This window comes from Corvus cornix, chromosome 8 (genome assembly GCF_000738735.6).
Source record: "Corvus cornix cornix isolate S_Up_H32 chromosome 8, ASM73873v5, whole genome shotgun sequence".
Taxonomy (NCBI): Eukaryota; Metazoa; Chordata; class Aves; order Passeriformes; family Corvidae; genus Corvus; species Corvus cornix.
Window position 1 is genome coordinate 24,462,077 of NC_046338.1, and position 20,696 is coordinate 24,482,772.

Sequence of the window (20,696 nt, forward strand, 5' to 3'; positions counted from 1 at the left end):
AATGCATCCTGGCATCCAATATTAAGCCAGCCCTGATAAGCCACAGCGAGGCAAGAGCTAGACCTGCACTTGAATCCGAGGGCTCTTGCCATACTCAAGAATATTTGCCCACTCTTCTCTGCTGAGTATCCCAGGAGAAGAAAAGATCTTTTGAAGGAGATATTTTAAACCTAAATGTGATGCAGTATGAAAATTTCCTTGTATAAAAACTAAAAGAGGATATAAAATGCTCAAAGAGAGAGAGACTGGTGCTGCCACTCTTGTTAGTTCTGGGATATTCTGCTTTGCTCCCATTCATGAATAATTTTCTGTGAAACCTGTGTCTGAATGAGTCCTCTTGTACATTAAACATCAGCAGTCCTGGAGCCAACACCTGCCCAGAGTTGTACCAGCCTAAAGCAGGTACCCTGCACCTACAGAGACAGTTTGGAAAGCAGAGGGGTGTGGTTAAAAAGCAGTGTGCTTTTTAAGGCCATGGAGATTCTTCCAGAAGAAGCAGTCTTGGGCCACCTGCCCCAGACATGGATCTTACCAGTCCCACTGGGTTCTTCTGCTCCAGGACCATGTGTCACTCCCGTGCCAGCTGCCAGCAGGCAACACTGGTTGTGCATGACAGCCTTGGACAACACACACAAACACCCTGCTCCCAGGGGCTGCTCTCCCAGATGGAGGAAATCCCACTGCACACAGCAATTCACAAATGAAAAGCAGACTGGTTTCTTTAAATATTATTTATTCCTCAAAGTGTACAACTAGAATATAAAAATATTCCTCGGTGAAAGCAAACCAGGAAAGGATAGGAAATTAAGGCCAAAGGAAAAGCATTTCACTGTTCCAAGGGAAGAAGCCTTCAGAGACAGAGCTTGAAGACTCCTCAAGCTTGGAAGTTAAGGTCGTATTTCTGTATCACAGAAACTTCCTATAGCAGGTCCATAAGTCATCGACTTCATTGTGACTCATAACCTGATGGAATGGGTTTCTAGTTTGTTCTCTTTGAGAACCCAATTACTTCAAGTGCATCACACCAGTAAATGAAATCAGTGCAGTGCTTTATTTATTATTAGGCATTTGTTTTTCTTTATTGTGACTACATTACAGCTGCTACAAATACTCCAAGCAGCTGAATTAAAACAACACACTTTCTTGAATATTTCCAATCTCTCTAAGCCTTGGTATTTTTCATGTTCTCCAATACTTGGATTTTTCTGACTAATGAACTCTTCCAATTGCTGGAAAATGTTGAATGCAATTAGTACTTCAATGCACAGCCTCAATGTACGCCGTGCCTAGCAGCTGGGCACTGTAAAAGAGTCCAGTGCTTGGCAGAAGAACTAGAAATCCAGAAGATAAAAGGGAGATTTATGCACACTCCCACCAAGGCCAAATGCAGAATTTAATTGGCAAGGTGAGCAATAAAGGGGCTCCAGAGAGAGCACTGAGGTTATGGCCCCAGTACAACTCACAAAGCAGTAACGAGTTACGATTCCCAGGCTAAAGAACTACAAATTACATTTGGTTCCTCAGCTCGCACTCCCCCATGCCAGCCTGCACAACGTGATCAAGCCACTCTATTCCTTTGCTCCTCTCAGTCCAGTTTTACCTCTTCAAGGGGAGATACAAATCACTCCCTCCAGCCCTTCTGCAATTTCATCCAGCCTCTGCCGGCACTCCTCCCGCAGCTGCTCCAGCTCTCTCTGCAGGCTGGCCTCCCTCATCTGCAGTTCTCTGATCACCTCTGTAGCACTGACAGCTGAAACAGGCTCCTTGGATACCTGAGACTGACCAAAGCCCATTTTGCTGGCAGGATGTTTGTTTCTCAGCACCAGCCTGCACGAACCATGCATTTTATTTTTCTTTGGAGCATGAATGAATGCAAGACCTCTCAGCTTCACTTCAGCGCTTTCCTGTATCTTTCTAGTGGCGGCAGAGAACCCTTCCTTCTGTAGTTCTTCTCTTGCTGCCACCTGTAGAGGGAAGAAAAAGAACAGGAAGGGAAGAGTAGGGTACATTTCTGTGAAAAAAATCCTCCCGCCAGGAAACAACACAAAACATCATGCTCAGACTAGGACGTACCAGAAAGAAGAGCCAACTGTTAGTGTAAACTAAAGTGTGTGGCAGTGAAAACTGAATTAAGCTAACATGTGCTTTCAGTCAGGCAGCAGCCTCAGTAACCAGAAAGCTGCCTGTAGTCATTTGTTTGCCAGTCCAGCAGCCCCTCCAGTGATGACTTACTCACAAGGCCTCTGCATGCATCCTTTTTACTGGGGAGTGGGTGGTTTGGCTTCAGAGCAAAACACACGCAGCAAAAAGGGACACCCAGCAGAGTGACCTTCATCCCTGTCGTGCTTTAAGCCACCAAGCTGTCATAACAGATTAATTGCCTCGTGAATAACAGCATTATTTCAGTTTGTAAATGCTTTCTGCACTTGGCAATGCTGAAAAGTAGGGGGGACAATCGTAAGCTAGCGATTCCTTAACTCTCAATTCTCATTATGGGGTAACAATTAGGAAAAGGAAAATAATGGAGCAGAGACAAAGAGGCAGAGGCCAAGACCAAAATGAGTACCAGGCAGCACACTTTCACTGAAGACAGGCCCCAATAAAATAAAGCTTTTTTCATGACAGCATCACACTCTGGATGATAAAAGCAATTGTATATACTGGGATTTTTCCAAAGCATTTGATTTAATGTTCTCTAACAATATGATTTGAAGAACTTGCAAGATGGTAATTGCCCTGCCAATTTTACTAGTGGATTAAATATGAATTCAGTGACTCATCTCAAAATGCACTTGTCAGTGGGGAAACATCTGTAAAAGAGGCACCCTGCTAAGGCCTTCAGGGAAATGGTTCTTGGCCCAATGGGATTTCCCATTTCTGCTATGGCAAAAAGCTGCCAACTCAACTCAGTCAAAAAGCAGCAAAGTTTCTCAAAAGCTATGCTGCCTCTGCAACCTGCACAGATCCCAAAGCTCTCCTGAGACTTGTGTGCAGTTCTGGACTTCACGCCTCAAAAAACCACAGGGAAACAGAGAGTAGGATTCACAGCAGGTCACCCAACGACCCACAGGCCAGAAAACTAACCTTGGAAAATGAAACTTAGAGAGTTCAGAATATTCCATTCATGAAGACAGATACGTAATTTGTTTTAGTTCCTAAAAGAAACTGGAAAAGAACGTGGTAAAGATGAGACTTTGCTGACAAAGCCATAAGAAGATCAAATGGATGAAAATTCCAGTTAAGATATTCAGCCTCAGAGTAAGACATTGTTTCCTACTGTGAGGATAATGAACCATGAAATACTTCACTGCAGCTCCAGGGATGAATCCTTTGGCCAAAGCTCAGCTCAGGTCAAGCTCAGTGCTAATGATAACCCTTCCAGCCTTGAAACTGCTCTGCAACCCCTCCCTTTCCTGCCTGTGGGTGAAGCTGAACAACTCCTTGGGGTTTTAAATCTGCAGATCTGCATTAAGATATCAGTACCTTACAGATCAGGGCTTTGACAAGTTCCCTGTAAAGTCAGGGATATTCTGGCAGCTCTCTGAAGCACCAGAGATCAGGCAGAGCTCAAAGCAGCACCAGCTGCAAGGATAAGAGTCCTAAGGTAGCAAAGCACCTGCAGCATTTCCCACTGTCAAGCTACAGCTGTTCAGGATCAGACCAGCTGCTCTCTGTGAGAAAAAAAGGATTTTTCTTCCCCAGATCAGTGGGGAAGATTTTATTACTGAAAAAAGTTCAGAAGGTTATGACATACAGAGGATCAGTCTTCATTCTCTTACAGTGGAACACTGCAGGTGCGATGGCTGCAGTCACAGTTAAATTTCCCCACTGACACCAACTTCATCAGGGCTTCACTCACTCATCCCACATCTTCCTTCAGAATATCTTCATGAGTTTTGCAGCCAAGTAATTAATCCTCTCCATAGTCTTCTGATGAGTTATTCTCACCCCTCAGCCTCCGCTTAAAGAAGATTAAGAAAATCAATCACATCAGAAAAGGAGTAAATTTCTCTGAATTTTTACCAACACATTAAAGGCTTTATCGATGCAGAACCATCTGCTAAAGGAGACCTCTGTTGATTAAGGCATTTGAACAGAGAATTGAAGCTGAGAGAAGTCTGTCTTTGTCCTTGTCCAGGAACCAGGGGTCCCTCTTTATCATAATCCCCGAGGAAGCCCAGGGACATCTCTTGCTGTTGGCTGTAAGAATAACTGAGGTGCAATTCTCTAACACCACTTTAGAAGGAACAAAACTGAAAAAATAAATTCAATGTTATCTGGTCTTCCCACAGCCAATGAATAAATGGAAAATGATGTTTGCACAAAGTGGATTTAACAGTGGAATCCAGGATGGGAAAAATTTCCCGTTAGTTACAAACAACAACATCACTCAGCAAACAGAGCCCACAAAACGTTATTTATTTTTCACATTAAACTCAAGCAGAAGCATAGTAGGGCTGTAAAAAAGCATTCCTAATGAAACATAGGTTTTCATATCTCCACCAGTCAAAACTGGAGAATTTTATTATCCATTAAACAAGGCACATGATGGAGGAGCAGCATGCTCCTCTCAGCACTAAGTGCGTTGAGTTCTAACCCATAGCAGGGTCAGGAATTACTATAGGGAAGCAGGAGCAGTTGTAAGGACAAGGACAACAGCCTTACAGGAAGGAAAACAGAAGTGTAACAGAACCTACATCCAAGTATCAGAAGGGTGTTGCACATGCTATCTTCTATAAAGAGGACCAGCATTTCCTGGGATAACATTAGATAAACTGGAGAGAGGAAATTTTTTAAAATTATCCATATTAAATAAGATAACAAGTTCAGCAAAGCACTATTCATTTCCTATCAGCACACTCTGGAATTGGAAAGCTAACTCCAATTCTGTTCTTCTTGGAAGGCTCTGCAAACATATGTATGGCCACAAATACTCTTGTTGCAGTTTATAGATTTCAATTGCTAAAAATCTCCGAGGGTTACTTTCAAGCAATATCCTCTACTCTTCACATCCTGAATGCTTCTGAAAATACTCAATAATCTCCCCCTGTATGGTTAATTGATGCACCTTAACAGCTTGCTGTCTCCCATTAGTCAGCACACAACGATTATTCTACTCTGCAAAACAATCTCAATAGACCACTTTGTATTAAACAAACATATTGTAAAAGATTAGGAGCCTCAGCATTTTGTGCCTGCCCATTTCTATCCCACAGCTCTGCCTTTCAGTCTCAATCTACCAGCTGGAATTTGAATTCCCAATTAGGTGCGTAGTGCTGTCTGAAAACTGCTGCACATCCTCCCCAAATAAATACAACAACATGATAATCATCTCTTCCACTTGTACAGAACCATCCTCATCCCAAAGGAACCCAGTGCACTTTGAGAAAATCCACTCCAAACACAGAGGGAATCAGCATCTTCAAACTGACACATCCCCTGCTCTGCAGCAGGTTGGGCTCTCCCTTCCAGCTCTTCATCTCACCACGTCACCGACTGCTCTTTGGAACAGGACAGGGGCCAAACTGCCCTGAGCACTCCCAAATGCTCTCCTTTAGATAACATCAGTCTTCAAAAGGTATTAGGAACTGAAAGCTAACAGGAAAACTGTAATGACTTTCATGTTCTAACAAGAAGCCAACAAACAAGTGGAGTTGCAGGGAGCAGTACTGCATCTTAGGTCAGACTGAAAAGGGACTTAAAGTGACAGCCAGCCTGTGCTGTCCTCCCCAAACCTGGCACAGTGCAAAGGGCTGCAGTGTGCACAGGCACAGATACTGCCAGCATACCCACAAGCAGGAATGTACAAAGGAATAAGCACTACAATAAAACAGATCTCTTCAACACTGGCTGGAGGGTGGGCAGAGAGAAGTGGCCTCTAGTCCCCAGCATGGTGGAACCAAGCCCGGCAGGACATCCATCAAGCATGGAAGGGATTTGCCATCTCCCTGGGACATCCCTGGGATACTGCGTTTACAAAACCATTCAGGCTGGCATCTGACTGAGGAAAACGCCCCAGTCAAAACAGAAAAGGATGGGCCCAGTACAGAGCTGGACAGGGGAACATCCAAAGGGGAAGCACATCCAAAATCCAGGCTGAGCAGGCAGCTTGGTTAATCCACCATGGTGGATTAACTTTTGCACCAATGCACAGAAGAGGCTTCAAGCCTGCAAACACCATGATTAACTTCCCAGCACTTCTTCAGCCCAGCCTTCTCTGAAATGGCTTCTAACCAAAGACAGTTGTCTGAATGAAAAGGATAGCCAGTACTATCCCAGCCATTTTCAGTCCTGGGGATCCTCTGGCTTCGAATAAATTTCGTAACAACGAGTTCAGTGGGTAAATCATGGCATAGGTAACATGTTGCATATTTTGAGTAAGCTGCCTTCCAGTTTCATTGCATCTTCCACAGTTTTGAGGCCAGAACAGCGTTACCCAGATTCACCTCCCCTGGACGAGTGACAATTTGCCATGTGGACAGCCCCAGTCTTTCTGCTGCCCATCTTGCGAAGCTCTGCTTCCATCAACTGCTTAGATGCCCTACACACTGAGCTCACCTGATCCCTCCTCAAAAGGAGACCTTCCAGCCCCTCAGCTCCCTCACATTTGCCTGCACCTTTCTGGTAATGAGCTTTCCAGAGCTCTCCATTTCACTCCATAGGGCTTGGAATCATGCCAGAGAGGCTGATCTCTCTCACATTTTTAATAACTCACTAATAAAAAGTGCAGTAAAAATTACGCACAAATTGGTTCTTTTTCTGCTAAAAAGCAAGCTGAACGTGAACTTCTTCAGAGAGAATGTTACCAACACGCAAGACATCCCAAAGAGATGCTAAGAGATCTAGATAACCACATCCTGTTACTTAAATCATTTCCAGTAATGGCCTAGTGAAAGTGACAATCTTCCAAATGCTGGAAGTCAATGTTTCAGCTTTTTAGAACTTCACATGGCAACCTGAAAGCCTCAGAAAGTGAATGAATGCTCTGCCTCTCAATTACATCCTTGAAGGAAGCCACTAACAAGAGATGGAGGTTTAAAAAGCAGCAGCAAGGAAAGGTCCAAACATCCACTTCCAGGAAGAGGAGGAGGACTCATAGGAGCATTTCCATTTTATGATTGTATTGTTGCCAGCTTCAAAGAAGGAATAGCAAACCAAACAGCTGGAGTTTCTTTTGAAGTGGATTATAAAGACCAGAATCATGTCATTACTTTTAAACCCCAATCTCTTCATATTATTCTAGGAGTTTTGCAGGAACAGCTAGGACAGCACTGTTCAGAAAAACACTCTGCAAAAGCCTAGAAATGGCACATTTTCTGTCTCCAGTCCTATCTGTCCACTCCTCCTCTCATATTTCTCTGATGAACAGGGAGAAGACCCCACATGCATACATGATGAAATACAAATAATCCTTGCCAAGCTGTACGGATACTACACACTCTGATGACTGCCTCTGCCAGAAAATACAATGAGCCTGGGAGCATCCTTTGTGCTCCTAGATGCAAGGAACAAACAGAAAAATCTCAGATCTTGTCTTTTGGGGTTGGGGAGTGAAAGGAAATTAGGAAATATAAACAGATACAATATCCAAGCCACCAAGTCATGCTCCTTTGCCATCAGGGCATAATAACCCAACACATTTGATAAACTCTGAAAACACCAAACAGCATTTGACTTGCAGAATTTTGTACTCCTAAAGGATGCTCATTTCTGAGTTTCATTTTAAACCTATCACGTCTCAGAAGGCCCCTGTGCCTGGGGAGTTGAAAGGATGAAGTGAAATACTACATGCATGGCAAAATAAGATTAATGAAGGGCGAGACTGCAGGAGTGGAAGAGACCCGCCAAACCAGTCGGTGCACTCACCACACCCTGGCCCCAAACAGCTCCCCAGCACATCACAACATCTCAAGCATGGCTTCACCAGCCTGGAAGAGCTACCCAGAGCTCTCAGTCTCCATGTAAACTGAGCAGACTCTAATTCAACAGACAAGCATCAATTTTAGATAAAGATCTGTAAGTAAAAAATGAAAGCAGTATAAGCACAGAGATATTGCCATCTCCCCAAGGCTGCGGGGCAGAAATCCTGACAGCTGGGCACTAGAAACCAGGAATAGCAAATTAACACTGATTTACGAGCTTTCTGTTTCCAGAGTGGAATCCAAATCAGTCCAGGGGCTGAGCCTTACAAGCACTTGTCTTTAATCAGTACAAACACTTTATAAAGGATCATTATTTATACCTTGTATTGCCTTAGTGTTTTTTCCCCTACCACCCCCTAAGAAATGCCTTGCAGAGCTGCAATCCCAGCTGACAGTCTATCTGGGATTCAGAGAACAGGATACAGAAAACAGGATAAACAAGGATTTGCAGACTACTTTTAGAAAGTCCTCCTTGACAGCACTAAAAAAACAGCAGCAAGTAAAAAAGGAAAGAGCAAAAGGAAATAATAAGCAAGAGTACCAATAACATAGTGGAGGGAAGAGCAGAGTTCACTCTAAGCACAGCAGCAATATCTGTAAGTATTAAATAAAAGTAGAATACAATCAAAATAGTCACAGGGATCCCACAATTCCCACCCACAACCCCTTTGTGTTCCTATACAAGGATTTCCTCACTGTACAACACGCATTCTGCACCTTGCTGCACATGGAGCAGCACTGAAAAGCAGCACCCAAGAAGATGCCCAAGCAGAGTTTGCCTCAAACATCATCAGGGATTGCAGGAACTGAACATGCCAGCACTGCTTCTCCTTGTACAGAACAGAAATCAGTAACTTAAGGGGTCTGTGTGACCCCCAAAGACATAAAACCAAAGCTTTTTTCACACATAAATAGGGTGAGGGCTTTAGCCTTCTTTAACAAGAAACAATAATTTGGCTGGGGCACCAGTTTCTTTTAACAAAAATGTTTGCCTTTTTTTTTTTTTTTTTTTTTTGGAACAATGATAGTTAAGGTTAAATGCTTTCCTTCCTTAGCTGTAGACAGTGACCCATTCAGCCTCAGAGGAGCAGAGAAAGGCACTATTTCAAGGGATGCTGTGAATGCATAATTGACAGAAAATCAAGTCCTGCAGCTCCTACTGCTGGGAAAAATTATAGAGCAGGGGGGACAGGACCCTGCAGGCCCTATGAAGTTCAAACATTTGCTGAGAAGGAAAATCAGGCCTCCAACCTTCAGAAAATAATCTGCTGCTTATGTACAAAAGCCCACAAGTTAAAGCAAAAGCAATATCTGAAATCAGCTGTTCCGGAAACACCACAACACTGAGTAAGCAGGTGTTTTACTACAAAAAATACCTTACCCTAATTTCAAATTCTTGTCTTATAGCAACTTGCCCAAATGTAATTTCAAGCCTCTAAGAAAGTTACAGTTAGTACTGCAGCTCTATAAACCTTGTCTCATTGAACCAAGCTTCTCTGCTGTCAGCTTTCAAGGGTTTTAATTTTCTGCTGCAATTTCTACACACTCAAGACTAACCAGTTTCAAAAAGCTAGAAACCATCACTTTCTATTTTAATAGCTGAAGACTTCCCACACTGTCCTGCCTAAATAAGGTTTCTTTCTTCTCGTGAGATCCTTGATTGTACACAAAGAGACTTGAAATAGCCCATTTAATGCCAATGCTCATGCATTTGTGGATTAAAGTCATAATAAACTGTTTGAATAGTCTATCTATCACAAAGCACAGGCTACAGTCTCTCACCTGGTAATTTCTGCAATGTTCTGCTACATTTTGGTAAACTACGGGGTCTCTTCTAGAAACATAGTGTTGGGTTTCTAAACACAGACTCCAGCAGATCAAAATACTACCCTATCACTGCACTACCTCAGCAGTGAAATCCAATTATGATTAAAAACACGCCTTTCTCAGCAAGTTCCACCTCAGCCACTGGGTCTGCTTATACCATCTTTCATCTAAAGTCTAATACCCTCAAAATTCCACTTCTGCCTAGGAATTTGCAGAACACAGTCCAGCTATGAACTTTGCCTTGGTAATTACACTTTTCTCACTTCTCAAAAAGCCAGACCAAATGAATTCCTTTATTACCCTTCCTTTAATCCTTTCTAACCTTTCAACCATTTCCCACCTGTGATGGTGGTGTAAGTGGTGCCAAGACATTTCATTAAACTCTGAATTGTGATCTGTCTTACCTGCCATTCAATGGCCAGTGGCAGATCGCAACACTTAGTTGCCAATAACCCAGCAACTCTTCCATGACCCATTACCCACTATTTCCTAAGGCCATGAAATGGAAAGGTTTCCGTATAACCAAAATCAAACTGGCTTGAAGTACAGGAATTGGTACTTCTTACTAAACCCACCCCCCAGCAACAGGAAGAAACTTAAATAATGTCTTTTGGCTTAACAATAATTACAGCAGCTAAAGCAAAATTGCACCTTAATAAAACCACTAATTTTTAATATTCGTTATTAGTTCAGCATGAGAAAAAAATCTCAGGCCTTTGGAACTGGTGGTGAATAAATGAAAGGGGTGATCCCAAAGTAATATCAGTGGGGACATTATTTGTCCCATAAACTATGAAGATATTTTAGAAGGGCTGTAAAGCTAAGCTATAGCAACTGACAGAAGATGTAATTATACAAGCAGCTGCACTCCAAATTTTGTCGGGATCTGCAATTTCCTGCAATTAGGGAGGAATGTATGCATCTCCAATCTTATGCATTTTAAAGCAAGACATTCACCATCAGAATGCTCCTGGTGCACCTACTGTCATTCCAACACAAACTCACAGGGAAGCCATGGAGAAGCTGGTTACCTATCTTATCTAGGAATAGATGTTATAACTACAAATACAGTTCTAATGCCCAGAACGCACACAGCTGCATCTGAGGAGAAGAGCTGCCACAGCCTGGCAGGGCACTGCTGCTCCCTGCTTCAATTAAACATCAGATACTGCAAAGCACTTCCTAAGCCTTCAGATCAGCATCCACACTGTTCTCTCCAATGGAAAGATGGTGAGGAAGCACAGTAATGAAAAGTTAGATGCTAATTAAAGCATTTGACTCAGATAATTTAATAAAGAGGAGTGACCTGATCTTGTCAGAACAGATAACAGATTTTCTTAGGGTTTGCTTGGTTTGTTTTGGGAGCTTTTTACTTTGGTTTTTCTTTAAGATAATCCAATGGGTCTGTACTTAAGACTCATGTCTCTAAATTCATTGATGGGAGTCAGAAAAGTCAATTTAGCTTAAGATAAAGGAAAAGGATACAGGATGAAGAAAAGAGGAGAGAACAACATTAATACTTTTCAGAGTCTTTACCAGAAAAATACAAATACCCCTCCAAATATCAGTACGAAAGCACACAACTGATAAAAGCATTGCCTGTGTGCTGAGCCTACAAATAACTACGACAGGGGCAAAGCCAAGGGGAAATGAATCCTGTTAGGCCTGAGAGCAGCTGAACTCTGTGAGAGCTGCACAGTGAACCCATGTGACAGAGCTGCTCAGGGTCAGGGCTGCACCCAGCTCTCCTCCTGCTGTGGAGCTTCACTCCCTGAAGAGATGCATCGAGGCAGCTCCTCCAAGGACAGCCCTTGGGACGGATCCCTAAAGGACATACCTGAGGCAAGCAGCTCAGAACTCAGGCAGCTATGCTGAAAGCCTCATGACATCCATCCCTCTTCCACAGAGCTATAAAAAAGTATCCTTGCTCAGGGGACACCTTAGCACTCTCTAAAACTCCCCAAGAGGAGGTTGCAGCTGGGTGGGGATCAGCCTCTTCTCCCAGGTAACAAGCGATAGAACAAGAGGAAACAGCCTCAAGCCTGGGGGCGTCTGTGTTGGATATCAGGAAAAATTTCTTCACAGAAAGGGTTGTCAAACACTGGAACAGGCTGCCCAGGAAAGTGGCTGAGTCACCATCCCCAAAGAATTTAAAAGACATGTAGATGTGGCATTAAGTGACATAGTTTAGTGGTAGATTTGGCAATGCTGGATTTGACTCCGTGATCTTAGCAGGTTTTTTCAATCTAAATGAGTCTATGATTCCAAGATTCTGTTCCATAATATTTTCTGTACTCTCTGTTTCTGATTTTTTGGCATATGAAATTCGCTTCCCAGTGGTAACTTCTGAGAAGAACAACTGAACTCAAAGAAAAAAATAAATAGGAGTCAAAAATGTAATTATACTACTGCAGCAACTCTGCAGATCCAGACAAGGACAGATCTTAAAATAATAAATGGTCTTCAAAGAAATTTCTGCACCACCTCTGCTCACCTGAAGAGGATGCCAGCACAAAAAGAGCAGACATGAAACTTCAGCAAGAGCATCCAAGCTGACCAGAATCCCTGTGCTCTGGAGCCAGGAGCTCACCTGAACCTCTTCAGCTCCTTCCCAAGAAGATATGCAAGCCTGCCCCTTGGGACAGTCTCTACTCTGAGGAAGTGGGACAGCTCCTAGCAGGATCATCAAACCTGCAGACTCTTTACCAGCAACTACACTGAGACACAACCCAGACTTGTGAAATTCTGAATGCACACCACAGGAAGTAAGAGGGAAAAAAACCCCTATTTTCTTCTCCAAATTAGAAATCTTGAGCATTTACAGTAATTTAAAAAGTTCCATTCTACCATTCCAGCCTTTCATAACTCATTTCTTTCTAACTATAGTTTTATCTCTAGACTTTCCCAAATCTTTGAATTCAATTAGAAGATCACAGAAATTAAAGTAGGAATAGGCACATACTGAAAATATATGATATGAAAACCAGAATATGCCAGTGTAAGTAATTTAGACACATGCAAAAAGGCTGCAGTGCTACTCTGAAAAAGACCCTGACAACTACAAATTACAAAGGAAGGCAACAGACAAGTATTGCTTTGGATAATAAATTGCTCACTTACTTTTCAATTTGTTCTACCAAACTTTTATCTTGGGCAGTGGAGACAAACACTGATGACAGATCATCTCAGATCTAAGTGGCCTGCAGAAGCTTGGAGGGTCCCACTCTGCTTTTAGAATACTTTTATCACTGTGCAACATGAAAGCAGCCACTTCAGAATGAGTGCTGCTTGTGCCTTGCACCTCTCTATATTATCCTGCTTCAAGAGAACAGGATGTGAAACTTGAAATTCAAGCAGTGGGGTCCTTGTATAGATAGCCAGCAAAAGGCATGTTGATACAAACCACTCCTAAAATATAGAGATGAGAGGAAGGTACTACCACCTAGTCATACAAATTTTCAGAAAAGGGTTTTTCTTATCCAAGAATTACAAATAAAAAGAAAACAAAAAAATCCCCCCATGACTTATAGGGAATTTTTTCACCTCCAAACTGGTTTCATTTCCAGTTAGAAAATACTCCCTTGTCCCTTCCAGGGGCTTTGTATGACCACTGCAGAATCCCCCAGCACCCAGCCCTGTACTCTTCTCCCTGCTTTTAGGGAAGGCAGGAGTCATGCATCCAGAGCAGTAAAGGTCATTCCAGCAACACAGCCTATCCACAACTATGGCACGAGGAAAATGAACTTTAACTCCCAGGTGGAGATTTTCTACAGGAAACATTTTCAGAGTTTCAGTGCAGACATTTTCTAAAGCCACTACTCTTCAGATGCATTCAGCAGTGTCTATTATCTCACAATCTGAGGGTGAGTAGCAGCTGTAGGTGGATGTGAGGCTGCTTGGGTGGCCCCTGTGACTCTTGCCGCAGTTAAAGGCCAGGCCCTGCAAAGGGAGACAATCAAACAGCTCTCAGGGCTTACAGAGAGCCAGTAAAATGAAGCAAAATGATGAGTTTGGAGCTCAGAAGTGTACTAAAGCTTTATTTAGATGCATTTCTGGCTGGAGAGAAGATATGTGACAACACTAAATTACAGGTTTACTTTTATGTCAGCTCTTCTACAAGCACAAGGGACAAAGACAGAAACAAGGTGGATACTTTATTCTCTTATGATCAAGTAACCTTGATTTCAGGCAGACAACTGAGAGAACAAGGCCAAGGTTTCAAGAAAAAAGGAAACAAAGTTAAGCTTTGAATGCATGAATGCAAATAATCCTTCTAAAAGCACCTCTGTCAACTCACCAAAAAAAACCCAAAAAACCCCAAGCAGTGCTGCAAAGCACTCAATGACCCCAGCTCCCGCTGGCAGAGGGGGAACCCATCCCCACAGTCTGCCTAGAGCTGCAAAGCAAGCCAAGCACCTCCTGGAAGTTACTGTCCCCAAAACCCACTCTGAAAGGTTCAGTAAAACACACTAATAGTGTTTCAGGGAGAGCTATCTAAAATACAGCCTCTGGCTGTGGTGTTTAACATGGCCTCTGTCAGCCAGAATTAGCTATGACCCCACGGTGCTACCCTTGTGGAGGACAACATGTGTTGTAGTGGCTCACCACTGGCAAGACAAAATCCAGCAACCTTGTGGCTTCTGGTACCTCAAATCCCACCCTCAGCCTCCAAGCTTTTCAAAAGATAGTGGTGCTGGGACCTGTGCTTCCATATCTTGTACATCTGAGCCCTGCAGACATTCCTAGTCTTCATCCTTGTTTTATTCGGTGCTTTAACTGTGAGAACCTAAGTGCTACACTTATTTCTTTAAAATGCACTAAAACATTTACAGTGGCTACAAAACACATTCTCTCGTTGCAATGGGGTTTTTTTACACTTTATCATTAAATAAAGCTCATCTAAAATTTATTGGAGTATAATTCTCCAGCTGCATTTATTACATGTTTCATTGCCTTGGTCAGTATCCAACATCTTCATAAATAATGCAAGTAAAATATTAACACTGGTTATTTATTATACTTTAACTGATCCTCTCACCTAAGCAAACATTTTGGCAAAGGAAGGGAAAGCAGCACCTTCTGGGAAGCAAGAAAAACTTTCACCCACGCACACCTAAACCCCAGAGTTCTGCACACAGAACAGGAGACGGCACTCAAGTTTTTAATGTTCCACTCCTCCCTAAGGAGCTGGAGTCTTTTAGCATACATAAGCCCCATGAAAAATGTCAGGCTAGGTAATTTATTTTCAGTTACAGTTTTTGTGTGTGTTTGAAATCAGTTTGCTGATTTAGCCACTGGTACATGGAGTGCCTCTGTGTCTCACGCAGCTCGGCACTCATTCAGCAATCTGCACAGTGAGTTGCATCTGCAAACGAAGAATAAATACTTATCTTTCCAACCCTTTGTATGCTGCAAGCTTAACATTGACTATTCAAGTCTGGCCAGCCTACACAGAGTTCTCAGAAGCAAGCAAGAGTCTTTCAGAAAATCTCCCAGCTCTGCTTACGTGCAGTAACTTTCCTCATGCACACCAGCCCTAAACCAGGGTAACTTGGGACTTCAGGTCTAAAGCAGATTTTAGATCCTGCTGTCAAAAGGAGAACTAGATGCACAGGCATGATTCCTTTCCTCCTTCCATCACAAGAGAGAGCACACTGCCTTCCATGAACAATCACTTGGATCTCTACATGCACTTACCAGAAACAAGCAGCCTCGGATCTCCTGCTAGGAATATTGATGAGTGAGAAATAAACCAGTGCAAGAAAATACAAGAGCAAAGAGTGAATATAAAGATCAGGATTTACTTCCTACTGTTTACAGCAGATTCATGTTTTCTAATAGCCTAAATCTGCCAGAGCCACGGCAATTCCATCAGCAGCAAATTAAATCCTACATTTAACTAAATAAGAACTGCACATAAGAGCCAGTAGACTTGTCCCTCCTTGCCGTCCTCCTGCCCACGTCCTCCACTGCTCCCTTTGATGGATGTTTTGGTTGATCTCTGTGGGTTTCCTCCCCCTTCCCAAACATCTGGGCCCAGCCAACCATGCACTTCCAAAAGCTGCTCTTGTGGTCTTGCTAGTTCTTCAATTTCTTTTCGCATGAGGAGCTCCACTGACAGCTGCTCAGTGCTCCAGATGGAGGTTTGCAAATACAAAGTGCAACACAGAAGCGTTCTGGGACCAGGAAAGGGAATATGCTGACTGAGGAAATACACCAGCACTGAACCATTCCCTACCACCCCTCCACTTCCTCCACCCCAGACAGCATGGATAATTAACTGCTCACTACACTAGCATCTTCATATTAGCAAAAAGCCCAGGGAACTAGAATAAACAGCAGCAACAGCAAAGATGAAATGGGAACAGTGTGCTCACAAAAAAAAAAAAAAAGAAAAAGAAAAGGTGGTTTTGACAAGCCTCAGAGAGTTCTTCAGGAAGAGCCCAGCTCTCTTCGCCACAAATCCCTGATTTAAGGCAACAGAAACACAACCCAGCCCTGCACCAGTGCAGGAAGGAACTGAGCCCACTGGGAGCCAGTCCAGCCCCACCAGTGCTCCTCACCATTCCCATGGTGCAGAAAGCAACAAGAATTCACATTTTCCTAGCAGTGGGGACCCACAGCTCCTCATCCCCTCTCCAATCATTATGAGGCATACAGAAAATCTTTGGAAGTGCATTTATCTAAGTAGGTACAATTCAAGTCAATTTTGGTAAGAAAAACAAAAAAACTCAACCACAACCAGAAGGATATAGGACTATGTTCCAGCATCAGCTTCTGGAGCTGCTCCCCTGCTTCAGATTTTGAAGACTTAAATCAAAAGTAATCAAAAACCATTTAGTCTTTTATAAATGTAAGAACCTTAGAAGAAAGAGCTCTCTTTTTAGACTCTACAAGGTCTGCAGCAGTGTGCTGTGATGAGCTGGCAGTGGCAAAATGTTGAAGTGAAATCACAGAACTCTTGGGATGGAGTGAAAGTCTCTCTATGTTTCAGTCCCTACCACCTTCACCTGATCGGGTGCCCCAGGCCATTCCTGCAACCCCTGCACCCGCCCTGTCCCCAGAAAGAGAAAACAAAACGTCCCCGTCCCATACAGCCCCTCCCCAACACACTTGAATTCAAAGGGCATCTCTTCTGACACAGGGCAGCCCTGCATCCTCCCATCCCTACCTGGGAGACAGGTGCAAGGGTTTGGGAGGGTTAGGGATTATTGAATGGAGGGGAGAAGATGGATCAGGAGAAAAACACAGAAACAAACACAGAATGTAGGTTTCAGTGCTCTCCCACTGTGATTAAGGAGGTCTGGTATGGGCCAGGGATTCCAGTCTCGCCTGGGTACTCAGACACACCACTGGCCAAGCACACAAGCACAGCCACCAGTATTTCTGGGGAGAATTGGTGTGTGGAAAGAGCATGTTCCAGCTCAGATTAATGGCTCTAAGCCTTTCTGCTCTGTGCCTCAGAGATGTATGCATGAGCAAGCTCCATCCCATCACACCACCATCTCAAAGGAGTCTGGCTTGCTTTTAAATGCAAGAGAACACAGAGGGTCCCAGGATACAATATCCCAAGTTTCAACAAACGCTCAGAATGGTACAAGCATTTACGTGATGAAAACTGAAACGATTACCATGTGGAGTCAAATACTCTGCATTCCAGCTTTGTGGATGCCAAATGTTTTAACACAGACTGAAATCAAATCCTCCCCTCTAATAGAGGAGCAGGTAACAAAATATTCAGAAACGAAAAAGCAAACAAACAAGTTCTCTTCTGGGATTAGGAGATTTCATCTTTTACAGTTAAGTTTGTTTCTGAGAGGAGAAATGTTCTTAAAGCTTAACCATTTCCCTCCCCTTTTTGATCATTTCCAGATCCCCAAAATGTCACCAAAGAAATGATTATTTGCCCAGTACTGCAAAGAAAAGAGCAAAGCTAACAAAGAAAGCCCCATATTCAGATCACACCTCTGTCATATGCCTTTTCTCCTCCAAGATACTGAACACACTGCTGCCTAGAGATGGGTAGCAGTTAAAATGTCCTATTAATCAGGGTTTCACAAATCACCCAAATCCCACGGCAACATTCAAATGTCTTCTAGTGAATGTCCTTGAAAGGTGAAATGGTTTCACGGTCATTCCAAGCACACAACCAAAGAAACAGCTGAGGGTAAGTAGAAACAAACAAGAGAATAAGGAAATGAAAAATGAAACAAAAGAAAATAAGTTAAATAATTTTCTTAATTTTAAGAGACTTAAGATTGATAGTTTTAACTACCAGAATCACAGTGTGCAAATGATCAAACTTGCAACAAATAGATTCATTGCCCCTGAAACCACATCTTGAATTGTAAGTAGTTATGCTTAGTGGTGCAAACCAGGCATCGTGGCATAGCAATGACTTTAACACACCTGAAACACTTCTACACAGTCCAAAATAAATAAATGAATCAACTGCAGGCTTTCCGAAATGAAAGACGCTTCAACAGGTTTTCAAGCCCAATCCACAGCCTTAGAGCAGGTCAAGTAATTTCCTTTAGGTTCACCCTTCATGAAAACCAAGGAGCATCAGAAGAACAGTAAAAAATGCTTCCTCCTGCTCCATTGTGATACCCCTCTTCAATCTCTCCTCTTCTTGTGCAAGGAGCCCAGTAAGTACCCTCAGAGAAACCCTTTCACAGCTTGGGTCATCACTGCATCCCCTCCCTGTTCCTTTCCAGCTCAAACACTTTTTTTTAAATTTATGAATGGGACTAGCACCACACATCGCATTCCAGAAACAGACAGGAGTATTTTAAGTTTTGCTTTTTTCTGCTTCCCTAACAGTTTTAGAATCCAGTTTACTATTTCTGACCACTGACCTTTCCACAGAGCTCATTCACATGCCATGACGATCCGAAGAAACACATGTAAAATTACGATGCTCCCTTCAGACGCGTTAGCCTGGATTTACCTCCACACAGTTGTAGCTGACGTTTTACCACTCAGCACAAGGACCCTCAAAAATCCTTTGCTGTTGTCCTTCACGTCCTTTCAGGGATTCGATCTCCTCCCTCCACGTGGGCACCTCGCCATGCAGCTCCTTTCCCAGAGCTGAGGGTGGCTCCCAGGCCTGGGAGGCTCCACCAGTGACCACCTCCACAAACCCATGCCAGCCGCCTCCTCCCGGCTTCCTGCTCTGCTGTTTGCTCAAGGCAGAGAGGGAAGACAATCACATGGGCAGTTTATTTTTGCTGAGAATCTTTTCAGGGCCTTGATCAAATACCATTTGCAAATGCGATTAAGCAGCATCAATCCAGCTGCCCCTGCCCACATGCTCACTGGTCCCTTCAGAGAGCTCCAACAGATTTCAGAGTCATGATTCCTCTCTGCAGGAACTGTGCTGTCTCTTCCCCAGTATATCATGTTTCATCATGTGCTCTCAATTGTGCTGTTCAGAACAGTTTCTACCCAGTTGCCTGGCACAGATATCAGGCCTACTGGCAACAACAGACACAAACACTCTGCAGATTATCAGGTTCTTTGTGAAGTACAAGGTAGTGGACATAAGAGCTGTAATAAACTGTGCTGTCCCTCAGCTGGGCATGACTGTAAGAGCCAAGATAATTTCCAGATGTCTCAGTACTGCAAGATACAAAGTTAGTGATAATGACTTCAGCTACCCTGTATCTTCTCTTTGTTTGATTAAAGAAATAATATAGAAGGAAAGATTTGATAAGCTTATTTCTCCAGGGAAAAGAAGGGGTCAGAAACATACAATTGATAGAGGAGCCTGCATTCAGCAAGCATCCTGGCTGTGGGAAAAAAAGACAGACCACAGGAAGAAAGCATCACGCAAGCAGCAACACTATGCAAAGCAAGGCTTGATATAAAGAGGATTGATGGAGAGTCATCTGACCCCAAGCATTCCAAAAAAAGCTGTCATGTAGCATTACAAAACAATTCTGTTTCAGGGCATATGTAGAAGAGAAGGCATTTGTAGTAAACCAGCCTTTTAACAACATACTTAAGATGCACTCCATTTATCAAAGTCCCAAACTCATATGACATCCAGAGAATCTCGGAAACACTGGAACATGACCAACTGTCATTCAAATCCGATCAGTGCATCTACTTCAAAGAAGAATCATCAGTTAAATCTTTTTGGACTTAATCCCCAAATGTAAGCATTAAAGAAAAAATCAGTGTGATATTATGTAATACCTAACATCATATTTAACAGCATATATATTGTTACATGTAAGAGAAGTCAGAGCATATCTTGCTTTAGAAATCATGCACTGGAAATTTTATTTTTAGAATTCAAGGTCTGAGCTGTCCCACAATAGTAGTGTCCATTTTGCCCCAGGAACAACAAAATCTGATGATTCTAGAGATCTGCCTAGTCCAGTACCCTGTCACTGACAGTGATCGACAGTAAGTGCCTAGAGAAGACTCTAAGACAAATGTAAATACATGGAGATACTTCCACAGAGCTCAGCCTCCAAAGACTTGTTCTCCCACTAACTCATAAGGTTGCAATTTGTATCTGCATATTTTATGGTTTGATGGATTTCAACTTCCAAGAATGTGTACAACAGATTTCAAATCCACGTACCCTGCTTATATCCACAGTGCCCTGTGGGAAGAAGTTTTGTACTCTGTGTGAAGCCGCAGCTCCTTGTGCCTTCCCTATCCAACTGATCCTAATTAGTTCCTTATGCTTAAGGTAGAAGAGAGCAATTAGCTCTCCACACACTTTTTCCATGCCAGATGCCTTTTGAACTCTTGGGCAAATACTTTTTGATCTGACAACCTGCCATTTTCCATTTTGGCAGCTGATCTACAATCCTGCCTACCAACACTCCAATCTAAAACCACACACTCCTCTCTGTCCTGAAAGAAAAAAAATCAAACACCCTGGGCAAAAAAAAAACCCTCTCCTGAGTTAACACAAAGTGGTGATATAGC

General features: G+C 43.0%; 1 protein-coding gene across 1 annotated transcript in view; it reads right to left on the minus strand.

The window, feature by feature from the left end:
- Window positions 1-713: 713 nt before the first annotated feature.
- Window positions 714-20,696, minus strand: part of TEDC1 (tubulin epsilon and delta complex 1) — a 67,894-nt gene continuing 47,911 nt past the window's right edge. Inside the window, exon 8 of the mRNA XM_039556128.1 lies at window positions 714-1,964. Coding sequence (XP_039412062.1) covers window positions 1,605-1,964 — 360 coding nt within the window. The 3' untranslated portion in view covers window positions 714-1,604. The remainder of the gene's footprint in view (window positions 1,965-20,696) is intronic.